This window comes from Fusarium pseudograminearum, chromosome 1, assembly GCF_000303195.2.
Source record: "Fusarium pseudograminearum CS3096 chromosome 1, whole genome shotgun sequence".
Lineage (NCBI taxonomy): Eukaryota > Fungi > Ascomycota > Sordariomycetes > Hypocreales > Nectriaceae > Fusarium > Fusarium pseudograminearum.
Genome location: NC_031951.1, coordinates 6,291,966 through 6,310,283, shown reverse-complemented (window position 1 = coordinate 6,310,283; position 18,318 = coordinate 6,291,966). Strand labels below are relative to the sequence as shown.

The 18,318-nt window shown below is 48.8% G+C and overlaps 5 protein-coding genes across 5 annotated transcripts, besides 1 other annotated feature; 1 reads left to right on the top strand and 4 right to left on the bottom strand.

Annotated features, from left to right (window-relative positions):
• Window positions 1-208: 208 nt before the first annotated feature.
• On the bottom strand, window positions 209-3,948 carry FPSE_09170 (uncharacterized protein; the record flags this gene model as incomplete). Its single annotated transcript, XM_009262287.1, has 8 exons — window positions 209-448; window positions 497-793; window positions 846-1,118; window positions 1,170-1,324; window positions 1,376-1,667; window positions 1,718-3,753; window positions 3,826-3,870; window positions 3,930-3,948. 8 exons carry the CDS (start codon window positions 3,946-3,948, stop codon window positions 209-211), a joined length of 3,357 nt encoding a protein of 1,118 aa, XP_009260562.1.
• Window positions 869-912: a microsatellite.
• Window positions 3,949-5,505: 1,557 nt separating the features above from the next.
• On the top strand, window positions 5,506-8,247 carry FPSE_09169 (uncharacterized protein; the record flags this gene model as incomplete). The annotated part of the gene is made up of 2 exons (XM_009262286.1): window positions 5,506-7,276; window positions 7,340-8,247. 2 exons carry the CDS (start codon window positions 5,506-5,508, stop codon window positions 8,245-8,247), a joined length of 2,679 nt encoding a protein of 892 aa, XP_009260561.1.
• A 394-nt stretch (window positions 8,248-8,641) lies between these two features.
• On the bottom strand, window positions 8,642-10,245 carry FPSE_09168 (uncharacterized protein; the record flags this gene model as incomplete). Its single annotated transcript, XM_009262285.1, has 4 exons — window positions 8,642-9,404; window positions 9,454-9,660; window positions 9,732-9,870; window positions 9,927-10,245. The coding sequence occupies 4 exons, from the start codon at window positions 10,243-10,245 to the stop codon at window positions 8,642-8,644; spliced, it is 1,428 nt and encodes a 475-aa protein (XP_009260560.1).
• A 1,185-nt stretch (window positions 10,246-11,430) lies between these two features.
• On the bottom strand, window positions 11,431-15,008 carry FPSE_09167 (uncharacterized protein; the record flags this gene model as incomplete). The annotated part of the gene is made up of 2 exons (XM_009262284.1): window positions 11,431-13,439; window positions 13,490-15,008. The coding sequence occupies 2 exons, from the start codon at window positions 15,006-15,008 to the stop codon at window positions 11,431-11,433; spliced, it is 3,528 nt and encodes a 1,175-aa protein (XP_009260559.1).
• A 625-nt stretch (window positions 15,009-15,633) lies between these two features.
• FPSE_09166 (uncharacterized protein) lies at window positions 15,634-17,195 on the bottom strand (the record flags this gene model as incomplete). Its single annotated transcript, XM_009262283.1, has 4 exons — window positions 15,634-15,705; window positions 15,760-16,157; window positions 16,207-16,789; window positions 16,848-17,195. 4 exons carry the CDS (start codon window positions 17,193-17,195, stop codon window positions 15,634-15,636), a joined length of 1,401 nt encoding a protein of 466 aa, XP_009260558.1.
• Window positions 17,196-18,318: the final 1,123 nt, after the last annotated feature.

The window sequence follows — 18,318 nt, the reverse complement described above, 5'->3', positions numbered from 1 at the left end:
AAATGTGCTCGGGCAGGAACCGAAGAGACACCTTCAGGACGTCGTCGTAAATCAGGGACTTGGCGTATTTTGTCGCCCGTCCACTGACTGATTCAGCCGAGGCTGATTTACCTAGTTAGAAGCCTTACCCATTGCGTGCATGTTTACCAATCGACATCACTAAGTTGGAGTTTGCGAGACCTCTGTCCTCGGTCTTTGTTCGACCTGTCTAAACGGTTGTGATAATACGTCGCCGGTCGTTCGTTGCCTGATTTCTGTTGTGAATATTGATGTTTCGATAGAGTTGTGGAAGTTGAGGGTCTGTACCACCATCTGGATCTTCATTTTGCTGAAGATCATAATTGAGAACCAAGTTCTTGATGCGTTGCTGTTCTTCCCGCTCAGCCTGTTGCTGGTTTTTCATGGCAACGGCAAATGTCGAATTAGAAGGCAGCTCAACAGTTCGCGTCTGGGTGCATGTTAGCAGTGGCCACGGTACCAAGTCCAAAATCCGTACCTGTTGCCGGTTGCCTCTTTTGGTCAACAGGGAGAATGCCATGGTATGGCTGGGAGGGGGCTCCCCTTCACCCCCTTCTGTTGAAGTCGCCTCACGAGTCTTGGACCGAACTGGAAGCGGCACGTCGAAGAGCTGCTTGCGCTCGAATTTGCGCGATTCGAGACTTTCGGCCATCATTTTGGCATATTCGCGCTCAAAATCAGCTTCGTCTTCGGGGTCAACCTCCTCTTCTTGTCGGGTCACAACAATGGCCTCTTCGTCAAAGGCGCTATCGCTGTCAGAGTCCTCCTCCATATCCTAGGTCAATTTTGTCAGCAACTACCAAGTAATTAGCATACGATAGACTCACTTCTGCTTCATCCTCCTCCGAAGCACTATCATCGTTGTCGTCGCCATCCTCATCATTGTCATCGTCAGATAAGGCGTCACTTGTTGCGTCGTCCACATCAACTCCCTTATCGACACCTGCTGACTTCTGGTCCTGGGCAACAGCAAGTTGAAAGGCTTTGATCGCCTCCTCCAATCCTGAGGCAATCTTCCACTGTGGGCGCGTAAGAGCAAATGTATCATGTACCAGGAACTCGATATCCATAGGCAAAGACGCCTTAGTGAAGATGTAGTACTTTAAAGTTTTAGCCATGGATGTCTCATCACGACGGTAGCATAGACATACCTGGAAGAAGGAGAGGAAGTAGTCCAGCTTCTTACCCGCAGCCCCACGGTTAAAGAACATGCCGCATGTCTCTAACATTGTGGAAACAAGACGAATTCGGAAGAAGTCGTCGGGGGGGTCGAGTGGGCTATATTTGCCAGGAACGGGTGGTCCACCTATAGAAAGTTAATTATTGGACATTCGCAACGAGCGTTTGAAATTCTCACCGTATCCGAACGTCATGATCTTGTACATAGTGTCAAAGATGACAGGGTGTTCAAGCATACGGTAGTTATAGAGCTCTCCAAGATACTTTACTTCAGCAATGCGTCGTTGATAGAATCTGTAGTCGTTCTGCTCAAGACCAAACGTCATTGACTCGATCACGTTATCGATGACCCTCACTACAAAGGCAGGATGATAACGATAGAGCGCGCTGAGGAGGATTCCAAGGAGGTGAACACTTCCGTACTTGACCTTTCCAGGCTTGGAAAACACCTTTTCTAGGATAGCAACCACCTAGAAGATTGTAAGTCAGATGTCACAAAACATGAATGATCAGTCCATACCTCTGCTTCCTCCCAGTGAAGTCTTCGAATCTGCTTCAAGATCTTGCTATAATTTCTCTTGGTCATATCAACATAGATCAATTTGCGAACGAAGAGTTCCATGGGAGTGCGTTCCTTTTGCTCGATAGCTGATCGCTCTGGTGGATCAACGTAATAGACGGCATTGTCGATAAGCATGCGCTCCGGCTGGCCAATATGCTGAACAGACTTCTTGCGCTGAAGAGTTTCAAGAAAACTCATCATACGCGGGGCTGTTTCCGGATTTCGAAGCAGGTACCGACCACAATTCTCGATAAGGTTGCAAAGAATCTCGATATTCATGCGCGAAAAGTCGTCGAGACTGACCTTCAAGCAATGAAAGACGACATGCTCAGGAACAATGCCAAATTTTGTTAATTCAGCAAGATAGCGGATATTACTCAGACGGACCTGACCCAAAAAGTCCTTCTCTTTTCGCCTTTGCAAGCTTCGGAACTCAGCATCCAGGTAATCGACAAGACCTTTCGGAACATCAGGCATGTATCGTCCCAGGGTAGCAACGAGTCGAGACCAGGATGGCAGCAAATCGCTTCGGCCTTTTGGAACTTCAGTCAAGGCCTTGACGAGACGGTTGCGCGAAGCCTTGGAGTTGAGGAAACAGAAGTCGATAGCCGTCTGGTCAACAATGTCCTTATTTGTCAACTCAGGTAGGCGAGCAAGCAGAGCGTCGACTTGCGCACCAATTGTTCGGTTTGCAATAGATGTAGACTGATCGTCGGCGGTTTCGGCAGTCTTTGTGGTTTCGATCACTTCGGCCGGGTCTAATTTCTTGCCCACTTGTTCATCTGTGTCCGTCTTCTTCTTTTTACCATCCTCCAGCAGAATAGCTGGTACTTTTCCTTTGAGGTCAACTAGGTTTTCATAGAAGCGGCGCTCGTCGTCGTCCTCCCAGATTCCTGCGCCGTCTCCCATGGAACGCAGGTAATCGCCCGTCTTGACAAGACCAATGGATCCGTTGGACGCAGCGAGTGAATCATCCGAATCCTTCAAATCGGGCATTTCAACGCCAATGGCATCTGCGACCACTTGGGCGTTGGATACGAGACGTTCTTGGGCCTTGACCTGTTTCTCATAATTCGCCTGACGGTCTTCGAAAACCTCCCCAGATTTCACATAGGCTTCAGCATTTCGCCGAGCTTGCGATTGTATCGATTTCTGGTCCCGAATGATATGCCCTTTAACGTCGTCGAAGTACTTTTTCAGGATACTCCTAAATCGATCTCGCATTTCGGGTTCCGCAAAGGGCTGATCTTCGTCGGAGGATGTCCCATTCTCGCCGTCATCGCCCCGCTCAGCTTCGTGTCCTTCTGTTGAGCCATCTTCCTCCACTGTCTTGCGGCCATCGGCTCCTGTTGGCTTTACTCCAAGAATATCCCAGCTGAATGACTTGACAAAAATGACGAGAAGCGGGAGGTTTGCGTGTTCGCGGTCGTATCCGAGTAGATCCTTTAGTACTTCGAGAGGGAAAGGTTCCGCACCTGAAGCCTTGCTGGTCCGAGTCTTCAATTCAGTTGTTTTGCCGGCAGCTCCCTTAGTCGCGTCGTCAGGCTTGCTGACATCGTCGAGTGTCCTGATAACCCCAACAAGCCAGAGTTCTGTTACCACCCGAAGCAATGCGCGTTGTCTAGTGATACGTTCCTTCTCCTCCTTCTCGCGAACCTCGGGTGCCAGAGATTTGAGGATACCCTTATCAGGAGTTGCCATACCCTTACCAAGCAGCCACGCTAGATATTCCGTAAACTCGCTGGGTCCGAATCGCTGATGAAGCGCACTAACGATCTCGACACCGGCCTCGATTTCGCCGGGTGACTTGAGTCTACAAAGGCCTTCATAGCAGGCGGATATGATTTCGGAAAGGTACTTGTGCAGGCTCAGAGTTCGTATTTCCTGGAGAAAGGTGCTGAGAGTTGCAGCAGTGACAGCAGTTCGTAATCGTTTGATGAAAGCGGTATTCTTCTTGAGGGACGAATCGAGAGTCTTTCCGACGGGGAATACGTCTGTGATAGTTTGTGTTAACTGACGAGGGCGGGGGGAAGTGGTGGGGTAGGGATAGATGAGATGATTCATACCAGATTCGCCATCCCATGCCTTTTCATTCAGCGTGCGCAATTCGCCTGTGGAGATAGTAAGCGCCTGTGTATAGAACAGAATACAGATATTAGGGAGGTCATACGCTTCCTTGCGCGATCCATGGCGGGACACGACGTGATTGGAGGCGATTCGCGACTTGGGCCAAGTTCTAGATCTGGGATATGAGGCGGGTGGAGGCGGCGCTGCGTTGAGCGCAGGCGACCTGCTAAGGGATGTGCTTCCCTAAGAATGGATGCTGTATAAAAGGCAAAAGAGCCGACATGGGTGATTCCGTCAAGCCAGGACGGAGGGAATGCGAGTGAGCAGAGCCGGGTTGTCGATGTCTGTGTCGAAGTTTTGCCGTCGGTTTCCTGATTTTGAGGTTTGACAGTAAATGGAACTGACGGGACGTTAAGGTACCGACAGCCAGAGAGAGTCACACCTGCCGTGCCTTACTGCACCTTATTAGAAGTGGAGGTTGCCCGCTGAGTGGGGTTTCTGCACCTGCCGCCTTTGTTGTAGCCCTGTCTGACAAGGCGATGATCTGAGTGCTGTAATTACCTATAGATAGGTACCTAGGTAGGTAGTTCTTCTATTTACACAATCAGGACCTTAGATCAGAGGCACACATTATTCAACAAAGAAATTGTTATTGCGAAGAAAGCACCTTGGTTTAGCCGTAGGTTCTCACAGTCAGAAAAAATACTTTTGTTTATAGTTTCCACCAGTCATGCGAGTCAACGAGAACACGACATGACAAATACATCGATATGTGTTGCTACCTATCTCAAAGACAATTAGTTTTTTTTATCGCGCTATATAAGTTCAGCATCTGTTATTGACAAAAGACATTGTCTTATTGACAGGACGAAATCCTACCCTGTAGGGCTCTTGTAAGAAAACCGAAATCACTCAACCCAGGTTCATTCAAGTATCTATGGATGCATGGGTAGCTATCTAGATCCCTCAGGGGTTACCTTTGTATGCGTATCAAGATAATAGAAATCGCACAAATGGCTATTCGGAAAATAAATAGTTGCTTGTCAAGGAGGTCAAGTCATGATGTGATAGTATGGGTACCCTACACTCTCATGGTTCAACGCTTCTCCAGTTTGTCAACATGTACACGCAACGAACAGTACGACCATGACCAGATTTCATCAGAAGATATAGTAATCATACAAGAATCTCCGGACCAAATCCTGTTCAATTCGAGGCACGAGGTATTGAAGCCGGGTCTTGCTATCTTTATCCCCTTATCAGGTCAGTTCCGAGGTGGGCCCAGGGTTCTGTGGTTGATACATCTCCGGCGACAATCACAAAGCAACAAACATGATTCGCCCTTTGTCTTCATCTCCTGATAACGATAAACCTTCAACCTCCGCGGATCAGACCAGACCAGAGGCATCCACCTGGTTGTAATTTGCATCTCCTCGCTTCAAACAAGAGAAACACGATATCATGAGCAGAACCTCAGCAGATCCAATGGAGACTCTCGGGAGCCAAGGGACGGGTGAACGGCCGCCACACCACGTCGATCACCCACGATAAGACTTCTTATACAGCACTCTCGCCGCTTACTGGACGTCTGAAATCTGACCGAAACAATGTTATCAATCCTCTTAGTTGTGTGATATTCATTCCAAGTTATTCACAACAATCACAGACCTTCACTCACCATGGAGGCTTCAACAACTACTGCAACTATCATACCACAACAGGCTCATAGCCTCCCTCCCTCACCGCCAAGCACAGCAAAGCCATCTCGGATAGGCAGTTTCCACGATCTACAAGACATCCCATCAGTTGACCAGTCTTGTCTTGATAATATCAACCCATATCCCCTTCCTCCCAGATGCTCACCAAAATCTGTTCTAAAGGAAGATTTCAAGACCCCAGACAGTTTTGTCGAAAGAGACTCTCGTCTGATCCGTCTCACCGGAGTCCATCCATTCAATGTCGAGGCACCTCTGAGCGACTTGTACGACGAAGGCTTCCTAACTAGCGAAAACCTCCATTATGTACGGAACCATGGACACGTCCCCAGATGTGAAGACGATGAGATTCTCGATTGGGAATTCGAGATTGATGGCCTTGTCGAAACTCCGATAAAGATGACCGTAAGGGATCTTATAAACGAATACCAGCAGTTGACATATCCGGTTACATTCGTATGTGCTGGAAACCGCCGAAAAGAGCAAAACATCGTACGAAAGACAAAGGGCTTCTCTTGGGGTGCCGCAGGACTATCGACTGCTCTTTGGACCGGCGTTGCTATTGGCGACTTGCTTGCTGCTGCCAAACCAAAGCGTGGAGCCCGATATGTTTGCTTTGAGGGAGCAGATAAGCTACCAAATGGCTACTATGGAACATCTATCAAACTCAATTGGTGCATGGATCCTAACAGAGGTGTCATGGTTGCACACAGGATGAATGGAAAGACGTTACACCCAGACCATGGAAAGCCTGTCCGTCTCGTTATCCCTGGGCAGATCGGTGGTCGAAGTGTCAAGTGGCTTAAAAAGATCACTGTCACCCAAGAGCCTAGTGACAATTGGTACCACATCTATGATAACCGCGTGCTACCGACTATGGTTTCGCCCGAAGAGAGTGCAGACCTGCCTGAAGTCTGGAAGGACGAGAAATACGCCATCTATGACCTCAGCACCAATAGCGCCATATGCTACCCTGCTCACCAGGAGAGTGTCACTCTCACGAACGTTTCGGAAAGTTACAAGGTACGGGGATATGCCTATGGTGGTGGCGGAAGACGCATCACCAGAGCCGAGATTACTCTTGACAAGGGTAAATCATGGAGACTTGCAAACATCCGTTACCACGAGGATGATTATCGCAACGCGCCTGAAGGCGATACCCTCTACGGAGGACGAGTCGACATGTGGTGGCGCGAAACATCTTTCTGCTGGTGCCTCTGGGACCTCGAAATTCCCTTGGATGAACTAAGAAACGCAGACGATATCATGATGCGCGCAATGGATGAGTCTATGAACATCCAGCCGAGAGATATGTATTGGAGCGTTCTAGGAATGATGAACAACCCCTGGTTCCGTATTGTGATTCACAAAGACGACAACGCACTCCGTTTCGAGCATCCTACACATCCTACTCTCAAAAATAAAGGTTGGATGGAGCGTGTCAAGGAGGATGGCGGAAATCTTACCAACGGTTACTGGGGCGAGAAAGCTCCTGGTGAAATAAAGGAAGTTGTCGTCAAGGAGCCTGAGAAACAGATCTGTTTGACAAATCCTCATGTTAACCGAGAGATCACCATTGAAGAGCTAAAAGCTCATGAAGGCGAAGATGAGCCTTGGTTTGTCATTAATGGCGAAGTATACAACGGTACCCCTTATCTCTCAGGTCATCCTGGTGGTGCGGCATCTATCTTCGGTGCAGCTGGTCAAGATGCGACTGAAGAGTTTATGGCTATTCGTGAGTTACTACACACCCAGTCCAAGTTCTCATTGTTCCTTTTTATTAACATTTTATCTCCAGACAGTGAAAACGCAAAGGCAATGCTACCAGCCTATCACATCGGTACCCTTAATAAGGAGTCTCGTGCCATACTCAGTGGCGATGCAACTGCAACAAGCGACGACTCAAATCGAGAAATATTTCTACAATCTAAGACCTGGAGCAAAGCTCTTCTCTGCAAGAAAACATCTATTTCACCTGACACTAAGATCTTTTCCTTCAAGCTGAACCATGAAGGTCAGAAGATTGGTCTTCCTACCGGCCAACATCTTATGATGCGTCTACGAGATCCTGCTACACGAGAGGCTATAATCCGCTCGTACACACCCTACTCAGATGGATCAGATTGTGGCCAGTTGGACATACTTATCAAGATCTATTATGATACTCCTCAGCGCAAGGGTGGTGCCATGACACAGGCGCTGGACTCACTGCCTATCGGCCATTGGGTTGACTTCAAGGGGCCTGTGGGCAAGTTTGTCTACCACGGCAACGGTCGTTGCATCATCAGCGACAGAGAGCGCCGTGTTCGTCGCTTCATTATGGTCTGCGGAGGCTCTGGCATTACTCCCATTCGTCAGGTCCTTCGCGCCGTAATGCAAGACCCTAACGACAAAACGCCCTGTGTTGTCTTTAACGGAAACCGCAGTTTGCAAGATATTCTCTGTAAGGAAGAGCTCGACAATCTTGAAGCGGCCAACCCTTCAAAGTGTCGCATCATCAATGCCCTCACAGACCCGCCGCCGAACTGGAACGGTATCAAGGGCTTTGTTAACCAAGCACTGGTCCCTGAGCAGATGGCATTGCCCAAGCCAAGTGGTGAAGGCGATGAGTTGGTGCTCGTGTGTGGACCTCCCCCGATGGTTAAAGCCACAGAGGCAACATTTATGGGTTTGGGCTTCAAATCGGACGATCTAGTGTTTTTCTAATTGAACGATCGTAAATAAGCGAAGGAAATAAAATATTAGAATGGTAATGAGAAACATGAAGGCGTAAGAAGAGGCGTTGAGAGAATAATTGATTTGGTATTTCTTTAAACCATCTGTCCGAGCCCGAGACTTTCAATAAAACAGTTTAACGTCTGGGCATTAGAATACAACAATGAACAACTTGAAAGTCTGCTCTAAAAACACAACCTGGCTGGCTAATATCAACTCTTATACTTTTAGCAGCCGGGTTTCGCCCTGAGGCGTATCATCCCTACATCAACCCAAACCCCGTATATGCATGCACTCATTCTTTTGTGCCACCTGAATCGTAAGTTCATAAATAATGGTAAAACATTCTGCTCCTGTCGTACACAGGCGAGACCGTCCGTGTCAATTAATGTCCTCCCTCAGAGCTGCCTTCAGCACTACCCCCGCCGGCTCCATGGTTAGCAGGGTCAGGGTAGTACCATGCCGCAATAGCAATGGCGACGTAGAGAATGATAAGCAGGAATCCTTCGAGATAGTTGCTCTTCTGATCCTGAAGGAATCGTCCGACGGTGAGGATAGCGAGAATGAGCATGACAAGATCGAAGACGGCAAAGTTGAGATCAAGGGTCTTGTGGAGACCCCAGCTGACAATGACAGTGAGAGGGGCGTTGAAGAGGGCGGTTTGAAGTGTAGCACCAAGGACGTGGGACATGGCCAGATTGATCTGGTTATCCCAGGCTTCGTCGATGGCAGTCAGATGCTCGGCAAGCTTTTCGACCAAGGGAACAAGAATGAGACCCATGAACGCATCGCTGACATGTCCCCGTTCGATGACAAACTCGATTTGCATGACGAGAATAACAGCAGTCCAAGCAACGAGGCCGACGGCGACCACCAGAGCAATAATACATTCGGTTAAAGTTAGCTTGGCCTTGGCCTGGTCCTTGTGCTTGTCTCGGTCATTGTGCTCGTCCTGCTCAAAGACAGCGTCGTAGATACCATGGTGGGTACGGGCCTGGAAAAAGACATAGACCAGGTAGGCAATGATGAGCAGAATCGAGACGATACGTGAAATCTGAAGAGTCTTGTGTTCGAGATCCTGGTTGGTGAGCGTCTCGCCGTTGCCTACGCCGTATTCGAAAACCGTAGGGAGAGCCAGGACAACACCACTGACACGGGTTAGCTGCTGGATCATCTAAGAAGTTGGCGAGAACTTACGCAGTCAGGAGCAAACCGCTACCGGCCTCGCTGATAGCCTCACTGAAAACCTGTTCGTCTTCGAGCATGCCACCGACAAAGAAGCAAAAGCCCAGGCATAAAAGCATAGTAGCGAGGATGGAACCAAGAATAGCAGCCTTGATAACGTAAAACATATTCTTGGATAGAAGGACCATGAAAAGAATGATTTCGACGATAGAGCCAATTCTAAATAGACATGTTAGATGAGTTTATGGGTGATGGTATGAGGATTCTCATTGCTCTGGGTCAAGACATACGTGATCTCAATGAGAACACCCCAAACATGAGGTAGCTTTCGTGAAAGCTCCTGACCAGCGAAGCCAATTAGGTTGGCACAAGGAATCATGGCGATATAGGCCAATGCAAAGATGGTGACATGATTATCGGGCATAGCATCTAACACATGTCAGCAAAACTTGGCTCAAGATTTGATGTCATCTTCCGCGACGTACAGCGAACAGCAATGGCAGCAGGGACGAAAGGCCACAGAAAATTGCACAGCAAACTGGCTCGACTCGTGGATCTGAACGAGATCTTGGAAAAGTGAATGGGATGAAAGCCACTTCGGCCACTCTCGCCTGCAGGCTTGATGTATTTCGACATTTTCCCCCTCCCTCCCTTTTCTCCTCTCTTATGTTCGCTGTATGTGTTTGGGACGGGAAGAGTGCGGTCGTCGGACGAAGCTTGACGCATGTCGGGTGAATTGTGTGAGCGATGGCGAGGGCGGTGGGAGCGTGAGGAAGAGCGTTCGTGACGATCTCGAGGCGACATGTTGGCGACCTTTTTGTAGTTGCAAAGAGTGCAAACGTCCGGAGAATTGAATTATTTGAGTCAAGGTCCAGGTCTAGACCGTGGGCTTGGTTAGACCGCCACAAATGCCGAAGTTTTAGTTGCGGTTGTGTTTGTGTTGTTGACTGGTCGTGGTCAATTCGAAGGGGAGAGACCAAAGCGCGGAGGGAGCCAACCTGGGGGAGGAGGAGCTTTGATATACTACCTAGGTACTCTACTCTAACCTTCTGGGTAACGCTGGTTCTGGGTCCAGTAAATACCTGCTACAGGAGAGAAATATTGCATGAGAGAAAGGAAACCACTCAGTCGGTAACACTTGGCAAACCAGGACGATCAAGCAATCTTCATTCAGTGCTACTACTAAAACCTACAAGCTACGCGCCCTAGAGACAAAATAATGCAGTCATTCATGCCACGCTTAACTCGTTGTTGGGTTATTCTTTTTCTGCATCCTTAGCAGCTTAGTCTCATCAGCTTCCCTGCGTGAGATGAATAGCTTCGTTCACTGGCTAATCAAGCTAGAGGGTCACTCCTATCTCATGGACTCAGAGGAGTAAACACAAAGACCCCTTGCGCGTATCAGCCAATAAGACAGCTCCAGCATGAAGAAGATGCGGTCACTCAATAAACCTGGGCCCTGCCAAGTTTCAGTCCCAGTCTCGATTTTACGGTTAGCATGGCCAAGCCGGGCCCAACCGTTAATTTTCGGCGGAGATTGCTTGGCGGTTCCTTGATCCTCGCCCTATTCTTCACCTTGTTTAGCAGGTAGGTACGTCACTGACGCTGTACCACGTATATCTTAGTACACAGTAGATACCTGGTCCAGCAGCCAACATACATACATTACGGTGCATCATATTATACATGATTGCAATTCTCCATCAATCACTCTATGGTGTACCCTGGTCTTCATCTTCATCCATCTCCAGTCTCCAGTCCCACCGATGACTTCAATAAATCATTCCTATTTTACGCTTATTTTAAAACCCTACTATAATGCATTCATTCCTCGTTCTAGACCCAATCCGTCTAACCAAATGACACCTTACACTCTGTACAGCGTTGAAGCTTAACCCATCAGCCGTACAGGGGCAGCTTGCTTTGTGGCCCCCTGTGCCGGTTTCCCGTCTACCTACACACCCATTGACGCCCTCGCCCTCACTGACTTCATATCGAATCTGCAAGCCACTGCTCAAATCCTCCGCCGCCATCTGTTGTTCCAGAATCCCCAGGCTTGGCGCCCTCCTTAGATTCCTCAAACACAGCCGCCCTATTGTTGATCCCGTTTTCAAAGACTGCTTCTTTGGCTCGGTAAGGGACTGGCTCCGCGAGCACGACTGTTTCAGTACCCATAGGGATGTTCAATTCTGGTCCCATTGGCAGTGAGTCCATGTCCACCTCGACGTTCAATAGAGTCTTGAGGATCACTTGGCTTCCTGCTTTGCTCATCACCTCATTGGCCTGCTTGCATTGCTCTGATGCCACGCATTCCACACAGCCTCGCTCGCAACGACAGTTTTCAACTCGTTTCAGAGCATCCCTCAGTAATTGGTCTACGTGGTCAAACGCTTTGGTGCTGATGCCTGAGCCGCCTGCACCACCTTTGGCATCGTAGAACGTCAACCGCGCTGGACGCTTACGTTGTGACTCTTGTTTCGCAAACTCTTTCACTGCCGTCTTACACTCGGTCCGTACATCACCAGGCATGCTAATAACAAATGCTGGCAGTAAGCTCATAATGGCATGCTCGGCCGCATGTATCGCGGCCGCAATGTGAAGTCGTCGCTCTTGAAGGATAGACATTGCCTTCTTGGGCACATCGAGCCACATCCCCTTGCTGAATCGAATCACGGGCGGGTTGTCTACTTGCACTGCATCCAGTACCCTGTTCTTCTTGTCAACCTTCCAAAAGCCAAAGACATTTTGTTGTATCTTGATTGTCCCATAATAAGCGTGCGACCGGGAATCGGAAATCGTGCGGATAGCTTCTGTCTCAGTAGGATCGATGTCGGTATAGTCACGCTGAACAGTCGTCCATTCCACCTTGACTCTTTCCACCCTGGCCATCCCCTTGTCAGGTTGAAAATCTCGTACAAGGTATGGATTTCCCTGATGGAGGAATATGGCTCCGTCGTAAAGGGTGAATGTTGCTCTTGAGGCCTCCAGCTCCTCCAATACAATGTTACGGCCGTTGGTGATATCAACAATGGCAAAGTGGTCATCTTCTGTGTCTCGGATAGCAACATACTTTGCAGGGATAGGCCGGAATCGATCGTGGCAGTGAAAGAACCCCATGTCATCCCTTATTAAACGCTCCACGCAGATTTTCGGCAAGTCTTTACCAAAGTATTTTGCGTCCTCCCTAGGTCGTATTGGCATTTCATATGCTGCGCATTGGATGTGTCCTTCGCGCACCAGCATGTTCTCCAGGTCCACTTGCAGCTCGCAATTTGGCTTTGTGAATAAGTCGTCTGGGTTCTGCATGTAATGCTGGTCTGTAGCAAATCCGTCACCAACAAGTATTGAAAGGGAATCCTTGTTGCGGCGACCAGCGCGACCACTCTGTTGGCGCAAGTTGGCGATCGTGTAAGGGAACCCCCAGGTCATGACACAGTCAAGCGAGCCGATATCAATGCCGAGCTCCAATGCAGTCGTCGCAACAATCCCAAGAAGTCGCCCCTGAAACATTTCAGTCTCGATTCTGCGTCGGTCCTGTGCTGTGTAGCCACCACGATATCCCATGACAAGGTTAGTGCACTCTGGCCGTCCGAGGTTCTCAAGCTCCTGCCTGATAGTGGCCACAAGCAGCTCGCATTGAGCTCTAACTCTACAGAATGCAATAATTCTGACGCCTCTCAGCATAAGTGCGCAGAATAAACGTGCACACTCGAACTTTGTACTGCCTCGACCAGATGCAGGGTCGCCAGGGTCCTTGTACGGAGTGTTCCAGCAGAGGAATTCCTTGCGTCCTGATGGGGATCCGTCATAATCTATCAGTTGAACGTTCTCGATGCCAAATATGGTTCTGAAGTGTTGTTCGGGGTTGGCAACTGTAGCAGAGCATGAGATAAACTTGACACGCCGATTTCCAACAGCGGTGCATATTCTTCTCAGTCTCCGCATGATAAAAGACATATGAGAACCCATTTGTCCATTGTAGTAGTGCAATTCATCAACTGTTGAGGATCAGCATTCAACCGGGTGAATGGTCTGTCAGGATACATACCAACAACATATTTCAGGTTCTTCAAAAATGACCTCCATCGCTCTTCTTGGGGTAGTATGGTGATGTGAAGCATATCTGGATTAGTAAAGATGACCCTTGCTTGCTCGCGAATATCATTACGCTCAGTCATTGGGGTGTCGCCGTCAAAAGTTTCAATCATCGTTTCCTCAAGACCAGGCATATAACGCACCATGTCTTTCAAACTCCTTTTCTGATCCTGCGCCAGCGCCTTCGTAGGGAATATGTATATGGCTCTCGAATTAAAGTCTTCTTCAAGAGCACGAATGACAGGAAGCTGGTAGATCAGACTCTTACCAGAGCTCGTTGATGTTGACACAACGACATGTTTGCCATCTTGCAGACTATTGAGAGCTTCTGACTGATGCGCGAAGAACTGAGTGATCCCTTTAGCATTGTACAGAGCATTGACCAGATTTTGGCTCAGCAGAAAATTGAGGTCCCCATACACGGGATCTTGTTGTTCAAACACTCGGTGTCCGTCTGGGACAATTTGACTGGTGTACCAAGGGCTCTCTTTGAGCTCTTGCACAATCTCTGGTATCGTCTTTCGTTCTTTTGGGATACTTTCCGGAATGGTTTCAGCCGCCTTCTCTGGGGCAAACTCTTCCTTGGCAGATGGAACTGGGATGCATGATTTCGTCTGCTCTTTGAGGGTTTCAAGGGGGTCGAGCCCATCTTCTATACATTTGTTGAGGAAGATGTTGACAGCGTTGGTGAACTTCTGATTGCGTCTCTCAATCAGGTTTGTCATCTGCTTTTGACTAAACACAGGCATCTTCAACTGTTCGTCTCGAAGCTTTCGGTTCGGTTTCACAGGCTCGCCCCCCTTCCCTTGAACCTGTCTCCTGAGGTCTCCATCGATGAACTCTAGAAAGAGCACCTCCTGTCCCATAGGTTCAAGATCTCGATTGTGACTCTTGTCAAGACTCTCCAGGCCAGTATACCCACCTACTGAAGCATCATGTGCTGGAGCTTGAGACCGATATGACTTTCCAGTTCGGAATAGTTCGTCTTTTTCGGTGCCCTTGACGTCCAGTTGCAGCATAGTCTCGTCAACATATGCAAAGTAAAGACCTTCGGGACGGAGTGCTACCATGGAAGCAATCTCATCTATTCGTAACTCCCTCTTGATATGGCCTTCAACGGAAGATTTTATCGTATCGAAGGTTGTAGCAAGATGTTTTCGGGTGGTGCAGAAGGTATAAACAAGGTTCAGAGCTCGATGCGTTCGTTCAATTTGCTTGAACTCCTCGGGCCATTCTACAACGCAGGGTATCACGACGCTGCTAGCTTCCTTGTTGAGACTCGGTCGCCCTTTGCCTTGCTTTCCACCCTTTCTGGTTTTCGAATTGCTCGACTGGCTAGAAGTTGGACTCCCAACCACAGGATCATCTTGAATATCACGCTTGCGTTTCCCCTGTTGCGATGACAAGAGCTGTTTAGTGGCAGTGCCAGACTCATTCGAGCCCGGGCGTGAAGGCTCTGGATGTATCGTCATTTCATTGCTGCCGTTGAAGAATTCCGCAAGACTTGACCGGACTTGATATGTACCGTGGAAGCTGAAAGCGTGAAAGTGTCGACGTCATTCACCATTGGAGTCGCGAAATTGATGCCAAATCACGTGCGTGCAATCACCAGTGCATTAGTACTTATTTTCCATTGAGTATGCAGAAACCAACGAATGTTGGATACGACCAAGTACCTATAAGCGATATCTAACTGAAGTACGTTTATTGGCATGAATGCGGCTGCATGGCCAGCACACGGCTGTGATTCATCTACTTCCGCCACCAAGAGTGTCCAGCTTTCGTACAAAAGGCTCCCCAGATACCTTTCCTAAGGTGATAATTCCCAAAGGGAGATATGTATGCAGACAGAATTCTGTTCATGACACCATCCGAGCCATAAAACCACCGGGCTCACACAAATGCCCCATACCACCATGGGCACGGCATTGTATCCATCTCGTCGCTTGCTGCCAATCTCCGGAATCAGTACCTAGCCTGACTAGCGTATATATGCATCGATTCTGCATCCCTTCTTACAAGCACACCAGGTCTCGGTGTTGGGTGTCGTCTATATATGGGGTTTCGTAGCTTTGCGAGCGCTCCATTCGGCATATTCTAACTGCTCTGGAGCTCCTTTTGGATGCTGCCGATTTCATTCATGAAGATCTTAGCATTAGCGGCTGACATCTGGAGGAGAACTATTAGCTTAAAATAGCAGTGAAGCCAAAGATCACCACTTACCCGCATTGTGATGCTCACAGGCTTGGACTGCTCGCCCTCGAATGCAGTGAATAGAATACCAACAGACTTCAATGAAGCCTTTTCTTGGAACTTCATAGCAGCAACAAGTGCTGTGTTCAAGATAACTCGGTGCGTCTGGTCCTGGCGCATGATGAGTCGAGCCACCTTGTGCCCCTGAGAACCTCCTGCTGCCTCCTCATCTACTTCGAGAGCGGAGGCATCAAATGATCCGGGAATAACAGCACCGCTATCGTCGTACTCGACACAGGCTTGAGGCACGTTGATCTTCAACATGCCCGCACCTCGTTCCTTCCAGCCAGCTTCCTTATCGTGGTAAAACATCTTGGCTCTAACAGATACGACTGTTGCTTCTCCAGCTTCTCCATCGTTCACCTCAACTGTAAAGCGTTAGCATTCGTTTGAGAAGTTGAGCCATTGGTTGCTTACTCTTTTGTAACTTGAGCTTCTTTTTCTCGTCAGATTCCTTCTCAGGAGAAGCGGCACGCTCGGTCTCAGCAGGCTGTTCGGTCTCTTCCGCCTCATTGTCCTCGTCGTCCTCCTCCTCGACATCACTATCAGGAGCTCCAAAAGGTTTCGAAGGCTTCTCACTCTTGGGCGCCTCTGCTCCGGGTGCAGCAAAGCTCGAGAGGGGCTTACCGGCCCCGAAAGCAGAGCCAAATGTACTTCCGCCAAATGGGCTTCCGTTACTCCCGGTGGAAAGTCCAGCAAAAGGTGATGCTCCGCCAGAGCTGCCAAAGGTCAGTTTGGGAGCTGCTGCTGGCTGCGCAGCCGTGGACGCGGGCGGGGAAGCAAATGAGCTAATCGAGGGCTTGCCAGTGGCGGCTGATGCAAAAGGGCTGGATCCCTGAGAGGCACCGAGGGAAGCAAAAGGCGACGACCCAGAGGAGAGCTTGCCAAATCCAGATGCTGCAAAAGCGCTGGCAGATGTTTGTGGTTGAGACTTTTTCGTAGAGGAGTTACCCGTCTGTGAAGTCTTGGTCGCTTCTTCACTGGAAGCAGCTCTGGATTGCTATTGAAGAATTAGTCAAATCCTTGTATCTCCATCATGAAAGATCAAGTTGACAAACCAAATCTGTATCCTCGTCGCGATGTCGCTTCTTCTCGGGTTCTAGTCGTAGGGACCTATCCTTGGCTGAATCAGACGACGCAACACTGTTAGTGTCATTCTCTTCCTCCTCCTTGCTCCCATCTAGTTGGTCGTGTGCTCGCTTCTTCTTAGGTGAAGTGATTTGCTCCTTCATATCCTTATCGGGCGCATCCGAGGTGTTGGCAGCATCTTCAGGGCCAGATGTTGGGGGATCGGAGATGGAAGATTGCTTTAATTCGCGACGAGCGGCGCGTGTCTCTGCGTCTTCTTTTGTCTCAACGTTGAGGGGTTCGTTCTTGGGGCTGGCATCGGGAGCGTCGTCGGCCATGGCGTGCGGCGGTTCGGTGTGATGACGGCGGCAGGATGAAGTTAGAATATAGTTTGGTATGAGTTTGACGAGGAAATAGTTTCGAGTATCGACCTGATATCTCTTGGGTAACTAAACAAGAAACGAGATCTTATCGGTCGCAGGTGTTGTCCAGCAAATCTATGCGCTGGACTCAGGATCAGGCTGGGCGCAGGATGTCTGAGTTGGGTCTTTGTCGATGCTAGAAGCTGGCGGCTCAGTAAGTGGAACCAATCAAAGATATGCAGAGTCGCCAACGTTGAAATGGATAACTGCTAAAAAGTATGAGCTTAGGTAGGTCGTAGGTATTCATTCACCGCCCACCCGGCGCCCACGTTCACACCAGCTGTAGGGAGGGGTAATAAATCGATACAGAGCTTAAACGTCATAATTATGGTCAATAAAAGAGGCTGTTTTTCAAATTATTCGAAAAGGGCAGCATGGAAATGGTCAGAGGTGGACTATGGAATGCACTTATCCAAACTCTACTTCCATAACAAGACCTCTCGTTCCACCAGGGTACCGAAATCATGGGACCTACCATGACTCCCAAGATCAGTGCCTTAACGGAGTCCGATTCCCGCCTGTTCATCACAGCAGGGGTCATGGCCTTGTTTGACTCTCCGAATCCTTGGTACTCATCATCAGGGGGACGGGAACATGATCCAGAGTGGCATATGCAACTCTGAGACTGACTCTCGCATTGGCTTGGCTTGGAAAGTACATACATGTCTCGTGGAGACCTGGCGCCTGGGTTCCCCCAGCATGGTCGCGAATGCATCCTCGTGTATTTTCTCGCATGCATAAGGACAAGACCCAATTCGGTTAACGATAGCACGCTGTATCATACCAGACACGCCAGTATCTAATACGGTTTATTTCCAAGAGGCATGTCGCATATTTCATCCGTATGTTAAGAAGAACTATCAGAAGACAAATTTGATCAATGTTTTCCACTAAGTAGCATAATGACCCAAGTACCGTTCCCTCACTGAATTGCCGCATACCAACTGCACCGTAATTCTAGTCAAGTTCCATTCGTTACAGGTAAAATTACATCAACTCTAAATCAATCATTTTAGTCTGCCCTTCCTTCTCATTTTGC